This window comes from Struthio camelus, chromosome 8 (assembly GCF_040807025.1).
Source record: "Struthio camelus isolate bStrCam1 chromosome 8, bStrCam1.hap1, whole genome shotgun sequence".
Classification (NCBI taxonomy): Eukaryota; Metazoa; Chordata; class Aves; order Struthioniformes; family Struthionidae; genus Struthio; species Struthio camelus.
Window position 1 is genome coordinate 29215767 of NC_090949.1, and position 19164 is coordinate 29234930.

The window sequence follows — 19164 nt, forward strand, 5'->3', positions numbered from 1 at the left end:
AAATCCTTTACACATAGCGTTCTTGCAGGCAACAAACCCACAGATGTCTTGCACACAGTATTTTTTTTTTAATCATTTACACAATGAACTTCTGATTAGTTTCTAGGAATGGGTTACTACTCTTAAGCCTCACAGCATAAATGTAGCAGTTTTTCTCTCAAACCTCTCTCCGTTCCAAGGAACCACGTATTTTGTTGCATAGATTTGCTGAATTTCTAAAGAGATCCTCTTTGCTGATATGGAGCTTCTTTTTCTGTTGGTTTCCAAGCAAGCCACATAACTGCTTCTGCAAGCCCAGCTGGGGAAACTGAAGATGCTCTGTAAAAGTCCTGAGCAAAGCACTGTCCTGCCTGGCAGGAGCTGATAATAGTTCATTGGGCATGAAGATACTGTGTCATTTGGAAGTGCACAGGAATTAGCTGCACAATGTTTTTTCAGTCAGGAGCAGCTTAAGAAATGAAGCCTTGATGCTTCAAAATTTCACCCCTCTTTTGGGCAGGAAACAGGCACCCGACACATCTATTTTATGGCCTCACACCCTAGACCATTCAGAAGGATCCTAAACGGTTGGCCCCAAGGTAACTACCTAGGGAATTAAGATTTGGTCAGTCTTTCCATACCCATGCTCCACCCCTTTCCTTTAATGAGGCAATCAAAGGCTGGACCAAGTTGCCCTCTTTCTTGGCCCTATATCCTCCATAAAGGCACTGAGAGAATGGAAGGGGCTATACAGAAGCATATTGTCTCCAGTCATATCCAAGCTGTAGACAACTACCTGATACCTAATGAATGACTTCCGTTCTCCAACGGCAGGTATAACAAAAGCTATATGAAATCAGATTAAAGGTGTTTCAGGCTCAGTATTCTGTCTAACCAGTAGCCAAAAGCAGATGCTCCTCTCTCTCCTCCATTAAATACACTGTAGATAGGGCACAAAGCTGCCATTCTGGTGGCAATTCACAGCAGGACAACTTGCTACAACCAGTCAGACATAAATGACGCACTGCTGTGCGCTGCCTCCTACCCGCAACCCAGATGCAGCTGCCTTTGAAGAAAGGTGCAATGTCCTGTGTGTGGATGTACATAAGGAAGAAAGTCTTTTAAAGCATGTGAGAATGAAAGCTGTCATCAAAATGTCCTGAGCAATTATGGGTTGAAGGTTGAACTATTATTACTACATGCCCTTCCATTCCCCTCCCCTCCAGGGTGGGAAGAAGTGGGGGGAGAATTATTCATTTGTATTCAAGCACTTCATTAATGTTTATAAGAGAATCCAAACACGCAAGCAAAACAAGGACGAAACACTCACGCCAGACGTGTGATGCGATAAATGTCACTGGAGCAAATATTTAGATCTGTTTACAGAGAGGCCTATTAAGTCCTTTTTGAAAAGCTGTGCAGTGTTGTGGCTTGGTCTCTGCCTAGCAGCTCCAGCGTAAACAAATGGAAGATGGCTAAGTCTCTCTCTCTCATTTTGTTATGACATCTGGAAACCTAAGGCGGTCGGGAGAAGCCAACTGGCTGCCCTACTGCAATGTCTAGCAAGATGCATGCTTGCTGCATGATGGCAGGACATGCAAAGTAGAGCAGCTGAGCTCTACAGCCTGTGCCAAAATCAGTGGATTTTCAACATAGCAACTCCTTAACAAAAATTGTTGCAACAGAAGTGTCCTCGGTTCATTGCTAACGATGCAATCGTAGGTGTTCTGCCATTTGTAAAGAGTATTTGTGTTTGAGAAAAATCAGCTTCATTTGGGACTAAAATGGAGTATAAAGATGGGGAGTGGAGATGTGTCCCATAATTCCTTCCTTGAACAGTGGAGGAGTTCTGTTTCTGTCTAGTTTTATATTCTGATACCAACTGGACATAGCAATCAGCCTGGACTTCTGTAGATGACTCATTCACCTCACCATTTCATTGACTCTAGGTCCTCCACATACAGATATTTCTTTTCCTAAGACAATTAAAGAAGATTAAAGGGTTAAGAGAAATTTATAGATGGATAAATCACAATCTTAGCCCAAAGTGGATTAATACATTTAGGCTGTTTCAGCTTCTGAGGTCAGAAGTGACAGTACTGATGTCTGGAGGCCTCATTTCAGTACCTTCCTCCAAAGTGCTTCCTCATGCCTCAGCTTCCTAGATGTTATGTAAGGCCTATAGATATAAAACTGTCCTACAGACATATTAATTCCCGGATCCTGCAGAAGCAGGCTTTTCTAGGTCTTATCTGAATGCCCAGTTTGCTTCTTTTCTGTTCTGAAGGACTGGTGCTCAGACGGTACAGATGAACAGGACTCTGTGTAGTGATTTACAGGAATGCTGTCTGAACCACAGTAGAATCAAACTATTTTCCATTTGAAATTCTCCTTCTGATTTATTTCTCCTTTCTTGATTGCATCAAGAACTCACCGTGAAACCAAAAGTAACCCCGTTCAGCCTGCTTGTTAAGCGTATCTAAATTGCAAATAAATCAGAAGAACACTGACTAACATCATGAATTATTTGGCTACACAAAACTCCTTTCTGCATAAACCAGTGGGAAAGACAGTGTGGGCAGTTTCCAGGACCATAACGACACGGCGTTGGTAGTTCTTGAGTTCCTGGACTCCAAGGACTGCACTACTTGCTTTAGGAGCTTCACCCCAGAGAACAGAGGCATACCTTGACCGTCCACTGCAATGCAAGGGAGAGCTCTAAGGCAGCTGCAGACAAATGCATCTGGATATTGGTGGCAGTCCAGTTCTACTGGGCTAGCTTATTTCCCTGGCTGGAATACAGCACGGACATACCCTAACAATAATATTCAGAAACACGAGCACTACTAGTATACACTGGTGTTACCAGAACTGGAAGAGAAACTATTTCAGCTAGTAATAATAGCAGAAGCCAATGAAACACTGAGAACTAGTTCTTGCAGGCATGGCTTACCCTGAAGTAACCACAGGGTCTCCCCGAGAGCATATCATCTCAGTCTTCAATCACCTTGGCTTTCGGGACCATAGTTTTTACTGTCACTTTTCTGCTCCTTGCTGCTGCTGATATAGGTCTTTGTTTTTTCCACATGCTTCCACCAGCTCATGAACTATTGTCAAAACTTGGAAGCACTAAGCTGTTGCGTAGAAAGCTTAGGTACAATCTGCACTGCTGCTGGCTGTCTTCAGCGATCTATTTGTGCCAAGTCTTTTGAGGATTCTCCCCTTGGTATCTTCAAAGCTATACTCTCAGGTCTAAGAGATTACAGTAAAACACACCCTTTCCCTCCTTGACTGGTAGGGATGATGCATTACTAGACCTGACAGTTGCTAAGCCTGTTTATTCCTCTTAGAAACTTTAAGAAGGCTATGGTACTTGGTGTGTTGGAAGAAGGGGAAAATGCATGCGACTACAGAACTCGACAGGCAAATAAATATTAGTCATCCCTAATGTACAACAGGAATCAATCTTTTCAGACTCAAACTTCCAAAAGGAAAATTCTTCCTGGTTGATTTTTACTTTTTAAAGTTAGACTCCTTGACTAATACTTGCAGAAAATGCATGGCAACTTAGCGGCTTGCTCTCAAATAAGTTTCTTTAGCGGTGCCACATTCAGCTGTACTTTATACTCTTGGTGTATTTTTCTACCCTTAATGCTTTAGACTCAAGTTACTAATGCCAGGCCTTGAAAATGTGTCAGTAGCATGCTGAACCTCCACAGGAAACAGAGAGGAATCTCTTCCCCTATTTTTGTTTAGCTACCTCCTGCTTCTCCGCTTTAGAGTGAACTCTTGGAGTTATTTACATTATATGACCTTGAGATAAATGGCATTTGGCAGGCTGCTGGATTAATTTGTGTTTCAAATCAAACGCTCTCAGTTTCTCCCACTAACAATGGGAATAATTCCTGAATGCCTTTTTTGGGGTATTTCTTCCCATCTCATTGCCTGCCATGGAGTTCTTTTGTAACTACATCATGGTTGGCGAACTTTAGCTTGACTTGCTTGTTAGATGCAAGTACCAAGTGGTGTGTGTGGTTTCTTTCTGTGGTTTTCTGTGTGGGTGGGTGGGTGTGGGGTGTGTGTGTGTGTGTGTGTGTGTGTGTGTGTGTGTGTGTGCGCGCGTGTGCGTGTGTGTGTATTTTTTCTTTGTCCCAGAGTGTCTGCACTGCTGGTATTAGAGCTATGATTGTTCTATAAAAAGCTAAAATCCCTTGAATGATCTGCCAGAGGCTTTATCTCTGAACAATCTTTGTCTGTACTTGCTTTGCTGTTAACCAATTTTGACTCTACTCCATAATAGCTAGGGTTGCTTTGCTTTAACTGATATATATCAAAGAGAACTGCTAAAATTAACTGCTCGTGAACTGTGTCCAGGATGTTAGATTAACTCATCTAGAATACTTCAGTGAACAAACTGATTTACGATGTGTTATGACATTGTTACTTGATGTGTTGCACAACAACTCAATTTTAAAAAATGAAGAGCACTCCATTAATAAGAGATAAATCTTTCCAGTGTAATTCAAATGAATCTGCAACAGCCTTAGAGAGAGCATGATAAGGGATCTTGTGTGGGTTTTGGTGATTGTGTTTTGCATTCCTACAGGTATCTTCCACTGGGATCGCTTTGTCAGTAATGACAAAATCCATCCTTGGCCAAAATATGACAGTTTTGGGGAGATTTTAGCTCTCTGTACTACCCAAGACACAAAGGCATACTAGAAGTGATTCTGGACAACACATACTTTCAGGAGGTTTGAGAGTGTACATCAAGCACTAAATTTAGTGCCCAACCATGTTTTCTTTAAACTTCACAGTCATAAATTGCTGAAGTCTCTACATGCTAAGTCCCTTGCATGCTTGTCCAATCATAATTAACAGACAGTGAGTGCTCAAAGCAGTCAGTTTATATTTCAGAAAAAAACACCTTTATGCATTAAGATATAAATAGAGTATTTTTTTAAGTCAGCACTATTCCATTACTGCAACATGAACCAGCATAAATGCTGGCTTTAAATTACTAAGTTTCTAGAGTGTGTTTCAGAGGTATATATGGAGGCTTAGGTCTCTCTGGATACCCAGCTTCACCAAAAATGCCTTTGAAAGCGAGCTTGAATTATACACTGTACATTATGTCTCATTTCACAGCCAAGCCACTTGAGTTAATAAAGAAAATCCTCCCTGGCCTCACACAATTAGCTCGGTAAAGAGCTAGTCAGTGCAAGTCTGCATACAGCCATAAGCCAATATATAACGTCGAATAATGCTGCATGCCTGTGAATGCTTGCTGCCTCAACCCTCTAGATTTCATCTCTCCATGAGAAGACCTGGGTTATTTCAGAATGGTATAACCTGTTTTTTTGGCCTGATACTCATAGTCTTAAGGAAAAAAATAAAAACAAAACAAACCCCACTTCCCTGATGTTCTGCAAAGAGAAAGGAGAAATGCCAAATGAATGAACTTAAGTTTGCTTGAAGACGGACTGACTGTAGGGGATGGATGAATAAAGACTACTACCTCCTACGACTTAATTGTTTGCAGAAAGCAACATTCCCTAAGACTTTTTGGGGTGGATAGGATGTGTCTCTTCAAGTCTATGTTGTCAGACAGCCTATGATATTACTCTCCTCATAGGGCTCGTGTTCCTAGTAGCAGCCGTGGAGGAAGACCACTTGAACATCAACCATCCCTGAAAACTGGGAATAATGGTCCCATAATAATGGAGATCCTGTAAACAGATAGTGTTTAAATCCATTACAGGCCGCAAGTGACTCAGATAACACAGGGAGGTCAGAGACCTTCTTGCATACGTTAGATGGATTTCTAAAGCAGAAGCATTGATACATAGCTCCAACTTAGAGCCCTCCAGGCAGATATCTCAAAGTATAGTTACTCCTATTTTACAGATGGGAAAACTGAGGCCAAAATGGGGAACAGCACTTATCCAAGACTGCTGAGTGGCAGACCTAAGAGTAGAACCAATTCTGCTGAGACCTGTACTTTGCCTGCAGCAACATGTTACATGCCCACAAGCCTACCAGACAGCCCCATTAGAGACCAGCTTTAACAGTTTTAAACCATGAATAACTGCTACTTTACAGTCCCCGAAAAGGATGACCGGCTGCAGTCTCAAACCTGCTGCACGCCACGGCAGAGAACAATACCAAATTCCTGGGTACCATCGGTGCCCAGGTAACTAAGCGCAGACTGAACACTGACACTGCCACCAAGGACAAGTGAGGAAACGGAGTCCTCTTACCCATTCAAACCACTGCTCTTTTCTCAGTATGTGTACAAGTATTACCAGTGGCAATGGACTTAATTTTGCAAGAATCCTTTATCGAGTTCAATTCCCAAAGGTCCCACAAAGACTCACCACTGCAAGGGATGTTTTATTTCTGCTTGACTGATAGCTGTCTAGAGACAGAAAGAGTTTATCTCAAGAGTTCCTCCTCCAGACTCCTAAGTCATTACTTGAAGGTCAAAATGAAAAGCCTGTTTTTATCCAAAATTATACTTTCATGGGGTTAAGTGAGTTCCCTGTTCACATGAACACTGACCAAAACTTGAAACAGGGGTTTCATTTCATAGCCAAGAACTCTTGGGAGTTCATTCTTGCAGTGTTCTACCAATACAGCATCCCAGCTGTCTGAAGCCCAGCTCATATTAGAATTGCTTTGGCCATAACTTGGTACTAGAAACCTGATTTGGTTTGATTCTATGTCTTAATAAGCCATTTCCTTCAACAAGCAAATAATGAGATTTTTCAAGGATATCTTTTCTATCCCTTTTTCCTGTGCTGTTCAGGAAGGAAAGTCAATACAAACAAGAAAGACTTTCTGTATAATTAACTCTTATAAAAACAATAATTTTTGAGACTCTCTAGCATACTTACCCCTCTCCTCCTCCTGTGATATCCCCAAAATAAAGAATTAACTGAGACTGAAAACAACCTACAAGTTAGCATCCCAGTTGGCTCCTAACGTTCTTTCTTTGTCTTGGCCAGCTCTTCATGTGATATATGCTTAAGGTCTTTTGCAATTAACAGTGCTGTGATGATTTTGCTAGTGCCATAGAGGCAATGAGCTGCACCGGGATATATCCCACGACATTTCACTTCTGGAATAATATTAATCTTGATGATGATTTCTAAAATTGTAAATCAATCATGCCAGAAATACAAAGACCTTCAAAGACCTTTGGGCATGCTTTTCAAATCACCCTTTCGCCCTCTTACAATCTGCTGACTCTGCAAACTCTATACTGTAAGCATTGTGTCTTGCATTTAAATAAATATTCTCTATCACTATTATGCTGTCACCTGTAATAGGAAAAGCCTGCAAGAAATCAAAAGAAGGCAAAATTCGTGTGATGGCAGAAAGTGTACAGAGAATAATCAGTCTTCATTGTGATTGTTAACAAAAGCAAGGGAGCCTAATGGCAACTTTGGATTTAATACAGTCTCTAAAATATTGAGGGGGTACTGTCAAGGCACAGAATCTCCTACTTTAAAGAAATATTTTCCCTGTGTTCCTCGTAAGTTGACTTTTATTAAAATGGAAAGAGGTTTGAAAATAACTTGAAGGTTTCTGTTTCCTTCTTCTCATTTCTTGGCTCAGGCAATGAGCCTGACGAATTTCACTTTCTGCTCTGTGCAGGCAGCTCCTTCTGTTTTCTGTACTGGGGATATTTTTGTCTCCCAATGGGTGCCCCAATACAAGAGTTAGGGCAGAAGAAGCCAGTTTTATGGAACCCAGGGAAAATCTAAAACATTTAGTCTTACTCCCTTAATTGTGTTGTTATAGCTAACATTTTGGCTATGGCTGAATTGCTAGCTCTTTTGAACAGTGTTAAGCAGCCTGAATCAGCAGGCGATGGACTCTGTGAATTTGCAGGGAAATCCAGATATGAAGAACCTGTGGACTGGAACTCACTGGAAGGGCTTCATAACTTTCATGTTAACTGAGCCTAGGAAAAGAAGAAAACAGAACACTTTTTTTCCCCTTCTTTTTAACATCCTTTCTCTATTTGCCAAAAGGAGTTTCTGGGAATGGTCCAGCGTTACCCCTGGCTCCAAGGGACATTCTGGAATGAGTACAACATACAGGATTCGGTTAATACCCAATGGTCATTCACATCTGACACCACAATCCACAGGTATGAGCTACAATCCTGATCTTGAAGAAGTCAATAAAACTCCATTTTGACATCTGCAAGACTCTTCACACCTCAGTGCTGTTGCAGTGCCTGAACTGAGGTAATCACCAGCGATCCACTGATAATAAATCTAATTATAATATTTCAGGGATGATGATTTCTTCAGGCATAACTGGCCTACAGGAGTCTATATATGACGAGAAATGGAGTGTCTAGGCCTATGTTAAATGATCCTCAGAATGGAAAATCTAGGGTCTTTGATCTTATTCAAACTAAAAATACTTTTGTTAATGAGCCTCCTCAAGTCATACAACATTCATCCCAAAATGCTGAACACATGGCTTTAATTTACACTTTTTAGCAACTTTCATTTATATTGTGCTAGAAGTCCTGAAATGACTTGCAGCAGAAGCTCTAAAAACTGGAAACCCAAATGGTAAGGACTGCTGTTAGAATAACTAGTGAAAAAAGCAGCAGTCATTTATGCTAATTCCTGCTTGAGCTTCTGACATGGGTATCAATCATGTCACTTTTAATTCTGTATGGATTTAAATGACAACGAGATCCAATATATACAATAACAGTGACACAAAGCAGTTGACATATGCTTGGGTGCCAGAGAAAGCAAATCCACAGAAGAGAATGAGATGCCATGACTACTCCTTGCTGTGATGGGTGCAACCAGTCATGTGTTTCAGTTGCATGTCTGTTCCCAGCGTGCAGAGAGCGTATCTTGTTTCAATTCCAGTTTAAAAACTTGGACAGTTAGCTCAAACGGTGGTATCTGCAGTTTTAAGCTCCACAGTCACCAGTTTAATTCCTGGTGTATCAAGCAAGCTGGAAACCACAATGCTTTCTGGGTTACAGAAAGAACATTAAGTCCACAAGTTTTTGCAGTGTTAAGAAAAATGTCTTGGAGACTTCAACCCATAAAGGATTTGAAAGGTTCAAGAAAGGTACGGAAGTTTTGCGATCGCTCTGCTGTGCTTTCTGCGGATTTTAAGTCTAAAAGCACCTAGGATCTGAATTGCTTATCGATTTGAAAGGAGGATTGGGAGAAAGTGTGTGGGCACTAGGCAGATATGTCTTCCATGCAAAATAAAGTCCTTCTAATGCTTGCTATTGGAAATTAGAAAATGAAGTGCCCAAAACACTGGTCTGTATTGAAAATCTCAGGCTTTGTGCACATTTAAAAGGTGCGTGCTCTGGGAAGACTTCTTAAAATCCCATCCAAGCAAGTGGCGATCTCATTAATAGGACCAAAAGATGAAAGAAATCACACCAATTTCATGTGGCTCGAGCAATAACGTTATGATTTCTGCTCTGGCTTTTTACCTATCTCATCAACTCCTAATGAAAGTGAAGAGATTAACAAGGATTTGGAGCAGAAGGCCTCGCACAGAGGAAATCTGTTCTTTTACAGCACACCCCTCTGAAGTTCCCAAATACGCTCTGCCAGGAGCCCTGCTGCCGATCTCTGTCTCCACAGGAGTGCAAGGTGAATGAGTGCCCTTGCTTAAGATCACTCCTGGCCTTTTCAGTACAGGAACCCCTGACTAGCCTGAACGATGTGGGCTGGCTTTATAACGTGGATTGCTACTCACTGGGGAGCTGAGGGGAGGCTGTTAAAGGCTTTCTGAGGACTGTAGGTTGCACTGTACTTGAAGTTGAGGTTTTTAAGGTCAATGGTTCGTTCTGTTTATAAGCAGAGCTCGCTGGGGGCAGGATCCTGACTGCTGTTGCAAGAGCATCAGAAAGCAACAGCAGCCACCAGAGAAAGAGAAAATCATTTAGTAAAGAGGGGCATATTTTACACTTACCGGGTCAACAGTTCAGAGGTGGTGGCCAACTGCTTCAGGGGAGATCCCACTGGCATTTGAAAGCAACGTAAGAGCCTGGATACAGGGATGGATTTGGCCTGTCGCTCTGTGCCTGGCAGCTGGTCCCTCTTCCAATTGCCCTCCCCCAGAGCAAAGCTCGGGGCGTATCTCCAGGGAGCGCATTCAACTGAACACATCTGACAGCACTGCGCCTTCAGCAGCAGCTTGCTGGAGGGCTGCTGCACCTCAGGCATCGCAGCAGAGCCAGGGTGCCCTGTCAGGGTCAGGCCAGCTTTCACTGGGCTGGCGCTGGACCAGCACCCCGGAGCCAAGGGGATGGTGCGCTGAGCGGGCCAGAGCTCAATTCATCCCTCGCCAAATGTGCAGTCAAAATATGGCACAGCTCTGCTGCCATTTGACTTCTATGCTGGCAACGCTCAGCGGCCTCAGTCACCATAGGGACTACACTGAGGGCAGTGTTCACCATGGTTTTGTGGGGGGGGTGTTCCTTGCAAAGCCTGCCTTACAAAGATGCAATTCCTGCCTGAAAGAGACCCCAAGCAGCACCTCCAATTTTGCAACCAGATCAGCTAACACAGACCTTCTCAGCTCTGCTCCTGGGAGGCAGATAGAATTGTCTTGGGCTTGGATCTTACCAAGGGATGCGTGAAGGATTAGAGGGAAAGGAAGGGCTCGTTCCTAACTTGTTCTATATACACTTCTTGCAGTTATATAAACAGTAAATACTGTAGATGAATAGCCAGCTGCCCCTCGAGCCATCATTAATTGACTAGCTTTTTTCTTAATAGGCCTCAAATGCCAGGGTGGGTGTAGCTTTCACAGGAGCTACACATAACTGGCTGTAAATAAATAGCAACATATACAGTTAGCTACAGCTATAAAATGTCAGCTGCTGATCCTTTCAGGTGTTACTGTGACTACTGTAATTTTAATACCTGCATAGTTTCACCCTCAACAGTTCTGGTTGGTAAAGATGTAAAGCAGCTCCATTAGTATTCAGAGTTAATGGAATGATTTCTACTTCTGCTGTATGCATTTCTACCCCAATGTTAATTTTACTGGGGGAATTTTTTTACCCTAGGGTGGGGGGAACAGTTTAATTAAATACAGCAAGCTGAAAACTACATGCATGCATATATAATCAAACCTTTTACCAACATTTCAGTAAACAATATTCAGTAATCAAAACAGAATATATTAAACTATTCTTGATGACTCTTGCCCTTTTGACGAAGCCTGAATTTTTTTGCAAGCAAAAACTGATGAAATTTCTATTAGGCAAAAACACCTTTCCACAAAGAAAAAAATGCCATTCAAGAATACTCCCTCAAATAAACCGCATAGACTGTTAAAAGTCAACTAGCTCAGAAACTGAGCCCTTTAATCTGGTTTGGAAAACCTTAAGTCAGGATCTTTTATTAATATAAACAGGGAAATTTTCCTTTAAGTCAGTTACACCAGTTCTGTCAGCTCGGAGGATCTCAGCTTTGTGACTACAGAAAATGTTTAATTTTTTAAGGGGGTAAGGAAGATGGAACAGCAAGTCCACAAGCCATGGCCCTGCCTATATATTAGTATGTCATGCTGTTTTGCCATTGAAGGTCCAGCTTCAAGACTGCAGACCTGTCAGTGACCAAACTCGATGGACCACCCATTGGCCTTTTATTAAACAGCACTTGTTCCTCCTCTAATCCTATCACTAGAGTAATCAAAGCTGCCATGTCCCAGGGTTTGACGGAACAGCAGGACCTGGGAAATGAAGACTGATTTTGTTAACAAAGTCATTTCTGCCCCTTGAATGCTATCTCATTGGTAGAAAGTAGGGAGACAAGGTTTATTTGTGCAGAGAATGAGGCGGCAAAGAAATGAAAGGGGAAGAATGCTGAAGTGTGAAGTTTAATCTGGCACGGTCTAGGTTTCTTTCTTTGAGGCAGTCTCTGATCCAATCAACGCCAGTTTGATATTTAACATCTCCCCCTGCAGTTTGAAGTGATACAGGCCAGAGAATATTCAGATTCACAACACAGAAAACCCAGACCAGAGTAGGAAAATAAAGGGTTTTTTTTTTTTGCTCCCCTTTAGTCTAACGACTTTTCTGATAGACATTTCAGGATAATGTTGGCTCCTTACAAAAAATTCCCCCTGTAGACCTCAGGGTTAAAGGCATCTGGCACGAGCTGAATGCAGATTCTCCCTGACGAGAGCGAGCTAGTGATGGGATGGGAAAGAAGTTTCCTTCCTGACTCTGAGGAAGGGATATCAACATGTTCTCAGTCTCTGTTTGTGAGTCCTGCAGAGAGACAGGCCTGAGCAGTAAAAGAAAAGATACCGGGACGGAATGCCTACCACGCACCGCCCCAAGGTAGGGTGGTCTAGACACACACTAGAGGAGTGAGATCTTTGCCTTACTGACCTTACTGGCTCTAAGTGGCACTAAGATATTATTCTCAGGCATTTACCACCACAATGAAGACCTGGGATCCCAGTGCTAGCCCTCTCCAAAGGGGAGGAGTGATCGGAGCAGACACAGCCAGGGCCAGATCCAAGCGCCTGGAGGAGCTACCTGCAAAGTCCTCCTTGCTCAAATGACAGCGCTTGCCACTCTGGGGAAAGTTTCTTCTAACCACAGGCCTGTGCGAGGGTCCTAAACAGGAGGGGGAAGCCTGACCCTCTCCTACCCTCACCTTCGTACGGGGGGACGCATCCATGCAGCCCTGCCAGGCTGGCATGGCTGCGTCCCCCATGCACCCAGCCCTGCACTGGCTCTGCCCAGGGTCCCCACCAGGGAGGGCCTGAACTCCACCTACCTCTCCGCTAGCTCAGTCCACAGCCTGCTCTATTTTGCAGTTTCGAGGTCAATCTCTAAATAAACATCTATATTGCCAGGTGGGAAAGTTCTGTCTGTTTCCTCTTCTTAGTGTATCTTTTCTGGTTTTGTCTTCAATGAAAACCCTGAAACTACTTGAAGAAAAAGAGATGTGAAGTCTGGATCTGACCTAAGTCTGATCTGAACTCCCCCCGCTGCAGGGGAGAGTTCACTCAGCCTGTTGCTGCAATTTAGAAGCTTTTACCATCAACTATATAATACCCAGGGTCTGCTCCTGGCTTTTGTGTCACCAACGTTTGCTGGAGTCGCTAGAACAAGGATGCTCTAAGAGGTTTTTTTTAGAGAAGTAGCCGGTCACTGGGAAAGCAGGGTAATATGAGTGATGCAGGTTTGGGGAATCAGCACAAAAATACTTTGCAGAAATTCCAGGGCGAGCAGAGTGTCAGACTACAAAGTTTCTTGGCTTACAATAGAAAACAATGCGCTACACTCTACCTGCAAGAGCTAGCTCTCCAGGAAGCAGCCAATTATATGAGCCACCTTAATCTTTTCATCCGGCTAAGACAATCAACATTTCAAAGCGACGCACAGAACGTTTCAAAGAACGTTCTTGGTCAAAAATTCAAGTGTATCCGCTTTCTTTCAGGACAGATCAAAACCAAGTACCACACCGGGACCACTCCTAGATTTCTTCCTCCTCATGGTATCAGATTAACCGATTTGGTGCATGTAGTCAGATTAAATATTTGCAGTAGCACAAAGATGCCTTTGAGGAGAAGAGCAAAAAGGCATTTTATTTTTTTTTAATTTGTTATAGGCAAAAATACTGGACATCAGGGACAAGGGAATAAAAGCACTGACACGATTCAGTAAGACACAGTTTTAAAATGTGAACGCTAAATGTTGAAATTACAAGCAGTGTTCCTGTAAGAATAATGCTGAAAACAGGTAAAAACTGCTGATGCCCTTAGCAGATTTGGAATTGTAATTTATCACAGATGTTCTCATCAAACTGTGTAAATATCCTACAAGACAAAAAGCTGCTCAATTTCTTATTTCCATTTTAGTGTGTTTTAATTATGTGTTGCTTAAGGAAGGCTCTAAAACCTGGAATTAGGAGGTGAAACCTAGCAATAGTAATCCACTCCACTAAATTAGCACAGTAATACACCAAGCAGTAGGACTGCCAGACGGTGTGATAACATTACAAATTACTATTGTTAAACAACTAGCCAGGTGTCAGGATGCATGAAATCTAGAGGAAGCAAGAAAATAAATATCTGGTTTGTTTCATTTAATTTTGTCGCATGTTGTTTTGATGGCCTTGTTCCCAGAAACTGCTTCAGACTAGGAAAAATCTTCCTGAACGCTGATCTATTTTAGTAGTAATGTCAATTCTCTGTAATAATGTTATGTATTTTTTTTAATCAACTCAAACTTTTTGCATAAATATTCAAACTTTATGCCATTTACTTACCGGTAGCAGTAATACTTCTGCTGCTCTTTTTTTAGTTTACTATTGTAGCAAAATGAGGGGGAAGTTGTTTATTCTATTTAAAATTTAGTGAATAAGAGGAAAACAGAATCATGGTAAGACATGCATGTTTTGTACTCTATCCCCTTTCCTTTCCTCCTTTCTCTCCAAAAAAGAAAAAAAGTGTAATAAGATTCACATTTAAAAGGCTTCCAAGTGGTAGAATTTAAACCAAGTGCTTTCATGTGCTTGATTCTAACTGCTCGTTTTGACCCAATACAGCCAAATGCTATTGAAAAACTATTAGGCATCTTGAATGGTTAATTATTTTTATTTCACCTTAAAGAAGGGTTTCAACAGAGAGGATAGGCAGTTAAACCTTTTAAAGAGAACAACGTAAAATCATTTCCTTGTTTTGTGTGCATGTTAATGCAAATGTCTAGAAGATCTTTCTTTTATTTTTACTATTTTTGTTAAAAAACAAAAAAATCCCTCCAGACGTATATGCAACCATTTTTCTCATGTGAAGTCAGTGTGCAGAGTTAGAATTATAGTTGTGAACATCAAGTGAACCAAATGTTAGCGAAAGCTAGACTCTTAAAGCAGTTCCCATTCAGGACTGAAGGAGTTGAAAACATTCTAAAGACAATTTAATCACACCAAAGATCAGTCCTACAATCCCTATTCACACATCACCAAGAAATTTTTTGCTCAAACTAGGACAGGAAGATAAAATTGGAAATAGCTGGATCTAAAACCAACGATGAAAAGGAGGTTAAAAATGAAGTATCATAGCAGTAACTGGCACCATCTTAAATTTCCCCTGGATTATTTGTTTTCTTCCACACACATTCATTTCCTGAATTTCTGGTAAATCTGATTTCATATAAACAGTTTCACAAAGCAAAGTCAATAGCTGTGACTGTGTTCCTGATTAATCCACTGAAATGAAATAGATCTCTTGGCTTAGTGTATTTAGTTGTTTAAAGCTAAATCCACTGAAAGACGTTCTGGCGTCCAGTTACACCAGTAACTTTTGTTTCTTACTCTACATCCTTTGCTTTTTCTGAACTTTACCTGTTCTAAAAGGAAAAAAATTCAGTTAGATTGGGCACATCATTTCTCCAAGCACATGACAGCAATGTGAGCCACGTCAAAGTAACTACTAAAAAGAAAACCAAGAGTTTGCATGTACTTAAATCTATTTGGACGAAGTTAAATTTCTTTTTTCAGTGTTCATGGTTTACTTTCTTCCTGACAAGTACCATAGAGCTGCTTTATTTAAAAAAAACAAAAAGAAAACCCTTTTCATGCAGCTCTTTGGTAAGACATAGAGGTCGGAAGTTTCCCTCACAGCTGACAAGCCAGTGGACGCACAGTCACACCCTGGACTCCCCACGCTCCGCCACGCACATTTGCCTCTCAAATAGATCATACACTTGATAAACGTGTAGACGTCTTTGCGCACATCACACTTTTTTTGCACATAGCATGGATCACCCTGAGGGAGAACAGGCAGCCTGACAGAAGACCACTGAAGCCTGCAAGAGGGCCACCCCCTTCCACAGCAACAGGCTTCGAGATCCCCCAGGTAACTGAAAAAAAATCCGAGGAGAGCTGCCCCCACCTCCTGGGATACAGCAAGAGGCCCAGGAACCTCCTTACCTGGGAGAAGTTGAGCCCGTTCAGCGGGTGACACTGCTCCTCCACCCTCTCCACCGCACCCGTTGTCTTCTTCATCCTCTCAGCCTCCTGGGCGAGGTAGAGATCAAGCACCGGCACCCCTCTGGAGCGGATGTCGGTCTCCGTCAAGGAGTTCACCATAAGCATCACCCAAACAGGCCTCTTGCGCTCCCAGTTCCCAGCAATGGCGTTGAAGAGGTAGTCGGCGTAGAGTCCTTTGCCCCGCTGGTCCGGGGTCATCCAGTGGGGCAGCATCAGCTTGATGTAGTCCAGGTGGCGCTTGAGGCGGCGGTAGAGCTCCCGGGGCAGCACGTCCTGCAGGTTCTCCCCATGGGGCAACATCTGGCAGCTGGCCAGGCCCGAGATGGTATAGGGGTCGGTAAGGTCCAGCTCGAAGTAGACACTGGAGCTGGCGTGAAAGGCAGCCTTGGAGTTGTCGGGAATGAAGTCCCACACCCGCGTGTATGGCACGTGGATGGTGCCAAAGAGATAAGCAGGGGGGTCACGGCGGATGGTCCAGAGGAAGGAGTTGAGCTCTCCTTGCTGTGGAGAGAGGAAGGGCTGGTCAGTGGTGGAGAGGCAGAGGGGCAGCCCTCGCTGCCCTGGCGCAAAGTGAGGGCAGGAGGCAGCCACACACAGCAAGCAGCTCACAGTATGCGGATGCCTGTCGCACAGGTTGCCCGCAGGGAAGGGGTGCGAGGGGATCCTCTCCCCCATCTCCCCAGGCAAACCCCAGCCAAACTCTTGAGCAAGCAAAGCCACAGACAGCAAATGTGTGAAGGGACTCCAGTATAGCAGGAGTCACGTAGTGACCCCCTCTCTAAGTATATACACACACACGTTCCCTTAACGCACATAGCACAGCCTCGGCATAGACGCCCCATACACCAGAACGGCCTTATCTCTCTGTATATATCTCTCTGTGTACAGCAGTTTAACTGCACAGAGAAGCCCTCTTTATGCAGCGCGTGCGTGTGTATATACACACAAAGCAGCCAACCTCCACGGAGGAGAGCCGGCATGCGGGCATGCATGCATGCAGGCGCGGCGCGGGGGGCACAAGCACGCCCTGGCACAGGGCTCCCCAACCCGGCCGCAACCCCGCTTCTGGCGGGCCAGCGCCGCCGGGGGCACCGCCACACCTGCGGGGCCACGCGTGTCCGCGGCGGCCGCGTGGGCGCCCCGTGCGAGGCTGGGCGCGCGCACGCACACACAACCACCCACCCACCCACACCCACCGGCCGGGTGGGGGGGGGTCCCTCCCGCTGCGCCGCTCTCCTCCCCCCCCCAACCTCGCCCCGCGGCGGCCCCGCTCCCGCGCGCCCCCCCCCCCCCGGCCGCGTCCCGGCGTGGGGCGCCCGGCGGCGGCTCGCCGCTCCCGGGGAGCGCCGCGACGAGCCGGGCATCCCCGTCGGGGCTGCCCCGTGCGGCCGCGCCCCCGCTGGCGGCGCGGGCCCCTGGGCCGGCCCGGCCCGGCTCACCGAGCGGGGCAGGTCGCACTGCCCCGTGTCCATCTGCTCCCGCCGGGCCGCGGCGTCGGGCAGGAACCCCCCGAAGACGAAGCAGATCAGCGTCAGGTTGAGTTGCATCCCGCTTCCTCTCTCTCTCCTCTCTCTCTTTCCCAGATGAGCCTTTTTGGATTTCTAGGATCTTTTTTTTTTTTTTCCCTCCCCCTCCTCCTGCTCTTCCCCCTTTTTTTTGGCTTTTTTTTTTTTTTTATTATTCAAACAAACTTTGCCAGTCCCATCTGCATCTGACAAGTGCAAAGGGAAGGACTGGCTGCCCCCTCCCTCCCATGCGCTCCCCCCTCCCGCCCTTTTCCACCCCCACCCCCTCTGGCTCAGGGTTTGTCAGAGGCTCTGGATGCTTTGGGAGGACGGTTCCCGGGCTGCAGCTCATCGCCAGCCTCCGCCATGCTTTTATTTTGCAGATCGGAGAAGCCACTTCGGAGCTCCCACCCGCCCCGCCGGTTTGGAAGGAGGTGGGGGGGGGGCGGGTTGGTGAAACGGAGTCGCAAAAAAAAAAAAAATTTTTTTTTTTTACATGATTCCGAAGGGTTGGGAAGAGCCGCTGCTGACAGAGGGTCTCGCCAGGCAGCCGGGAAGGCAGGCGCTGCTCCGCGGGGCGGCGGCACACAGCCGCGCCGCGGCGGCCAAACTCCGGCTCCGGCGGAAAGTTTCGCGCAGCCTCCCCGGCCCGCCAGCGCCTCGCTGCCGCCGCCGCCGCCCGGGGCCGCCGCCAGGGGGCGCCCGCTCCCCAGCGCAGCCGCGCCGCCGCCGCCGCCGCCGCCTCGCCCGCCGCCCCTCAGCCGCCCAACGGTCGCCTCGCCGCGCCGCCCAACGGTCGCCGCGAGCGCGCGCGCACCTGTGCGGCGCGCACCTCAGTTGAAACCGTCACGATCGGAAGTTTCACGCTGCCCCGCTGCACTCCCTGTCCCCCCAAAATGTCACAGATTCACTCAAAAGTGTTATGTCCCGGGGAGGGGTTGATCTCCTGTTGGTTAGGCTGCTGTCGCTAATGAGGCTGGGCCTACCTGGTGTCAGCCATTAACAAGAGCGATCCCTGGCCTCGTGGCTGGCTTCTGAGGGGATGAAGCTGAAGCAGCCCCGCTGGTCTTTAACGCGGAGGAGTGAGGCAAAATCTTTCAAAGACGCCACTCTCCCCTCTGAAAATAAGGCTGAGGGCAGCGGCACCTGTCTGAGTGCCAAAGGGGACCTGCAGGCCTAGGAAGCCAGGCAGGTCGGCACAGCTGCTCACAGCAGGACCGTGTCCTAAGTGGGGCCGGTGGCACTGGAAGCTGCTCTCCCTCTGCACCTCAGGTCACCTGCCTTGGCCCGGCCGCTCCTGGGGAGCAGCACAGAGAGCAGCAGGGCAACCCACTTCTCTCCCCAGGATTAAAGGAGACCATATCTGTATGTTTTCACAACATTTGCATGTGTGTTTTTCCTGCTTGTGCTCTTGGATTTCCTGCTTCCACTTGGACTGAAAAGTCTTCAAAAGGAAGCACGTTCCTCTGATGAGCTGGCTTTTTGCAGACAGGAACATTTAAATATTCAAGAACACTGAGGCTCTGGACATTCCTTTGGATCTTGTTAAATCAGGCGTTTGAGTCCAGCAACCTACAACTCGAGCCTTTTCCTGAATGCCTGGCTCTGTTTAACGTATGTGGTTTTGGAGGTGAGGACAGGGTTTACAATGGCTG

The 19164-nt window shown here is 45.4% G+C and overlaps 1 protein-coding gene across 1 annotated transcript in view; it reads right to left on the minus strand.

Moving 5' to 3' along the window:
• Positions 1–17755, minus strand: part of TRABD2B (TraB domain containing 2B) — a 315409-nt gene extending 297654 nt beyond the window's left edge. Inside the window, exons 1-2 of the mRNA XM_068953076.1 lie at positions 17444–17755; positions 15945–16505 (exon numbers count right to left, since the gene is read on the minus strand). Of these exons, the coding sequence (XP_068809177.1) occupies positions 15945–16505; positions 17444–17551 (669 nt within the window). The 5' untranslated portion in view covers positions 17552–17755. The remainder of the gene's footprint in view (positions 1–15944; positions 16506–17443) is intronic.
• Positions 17756–19164: the final 1409 nt, after the last annotated feature.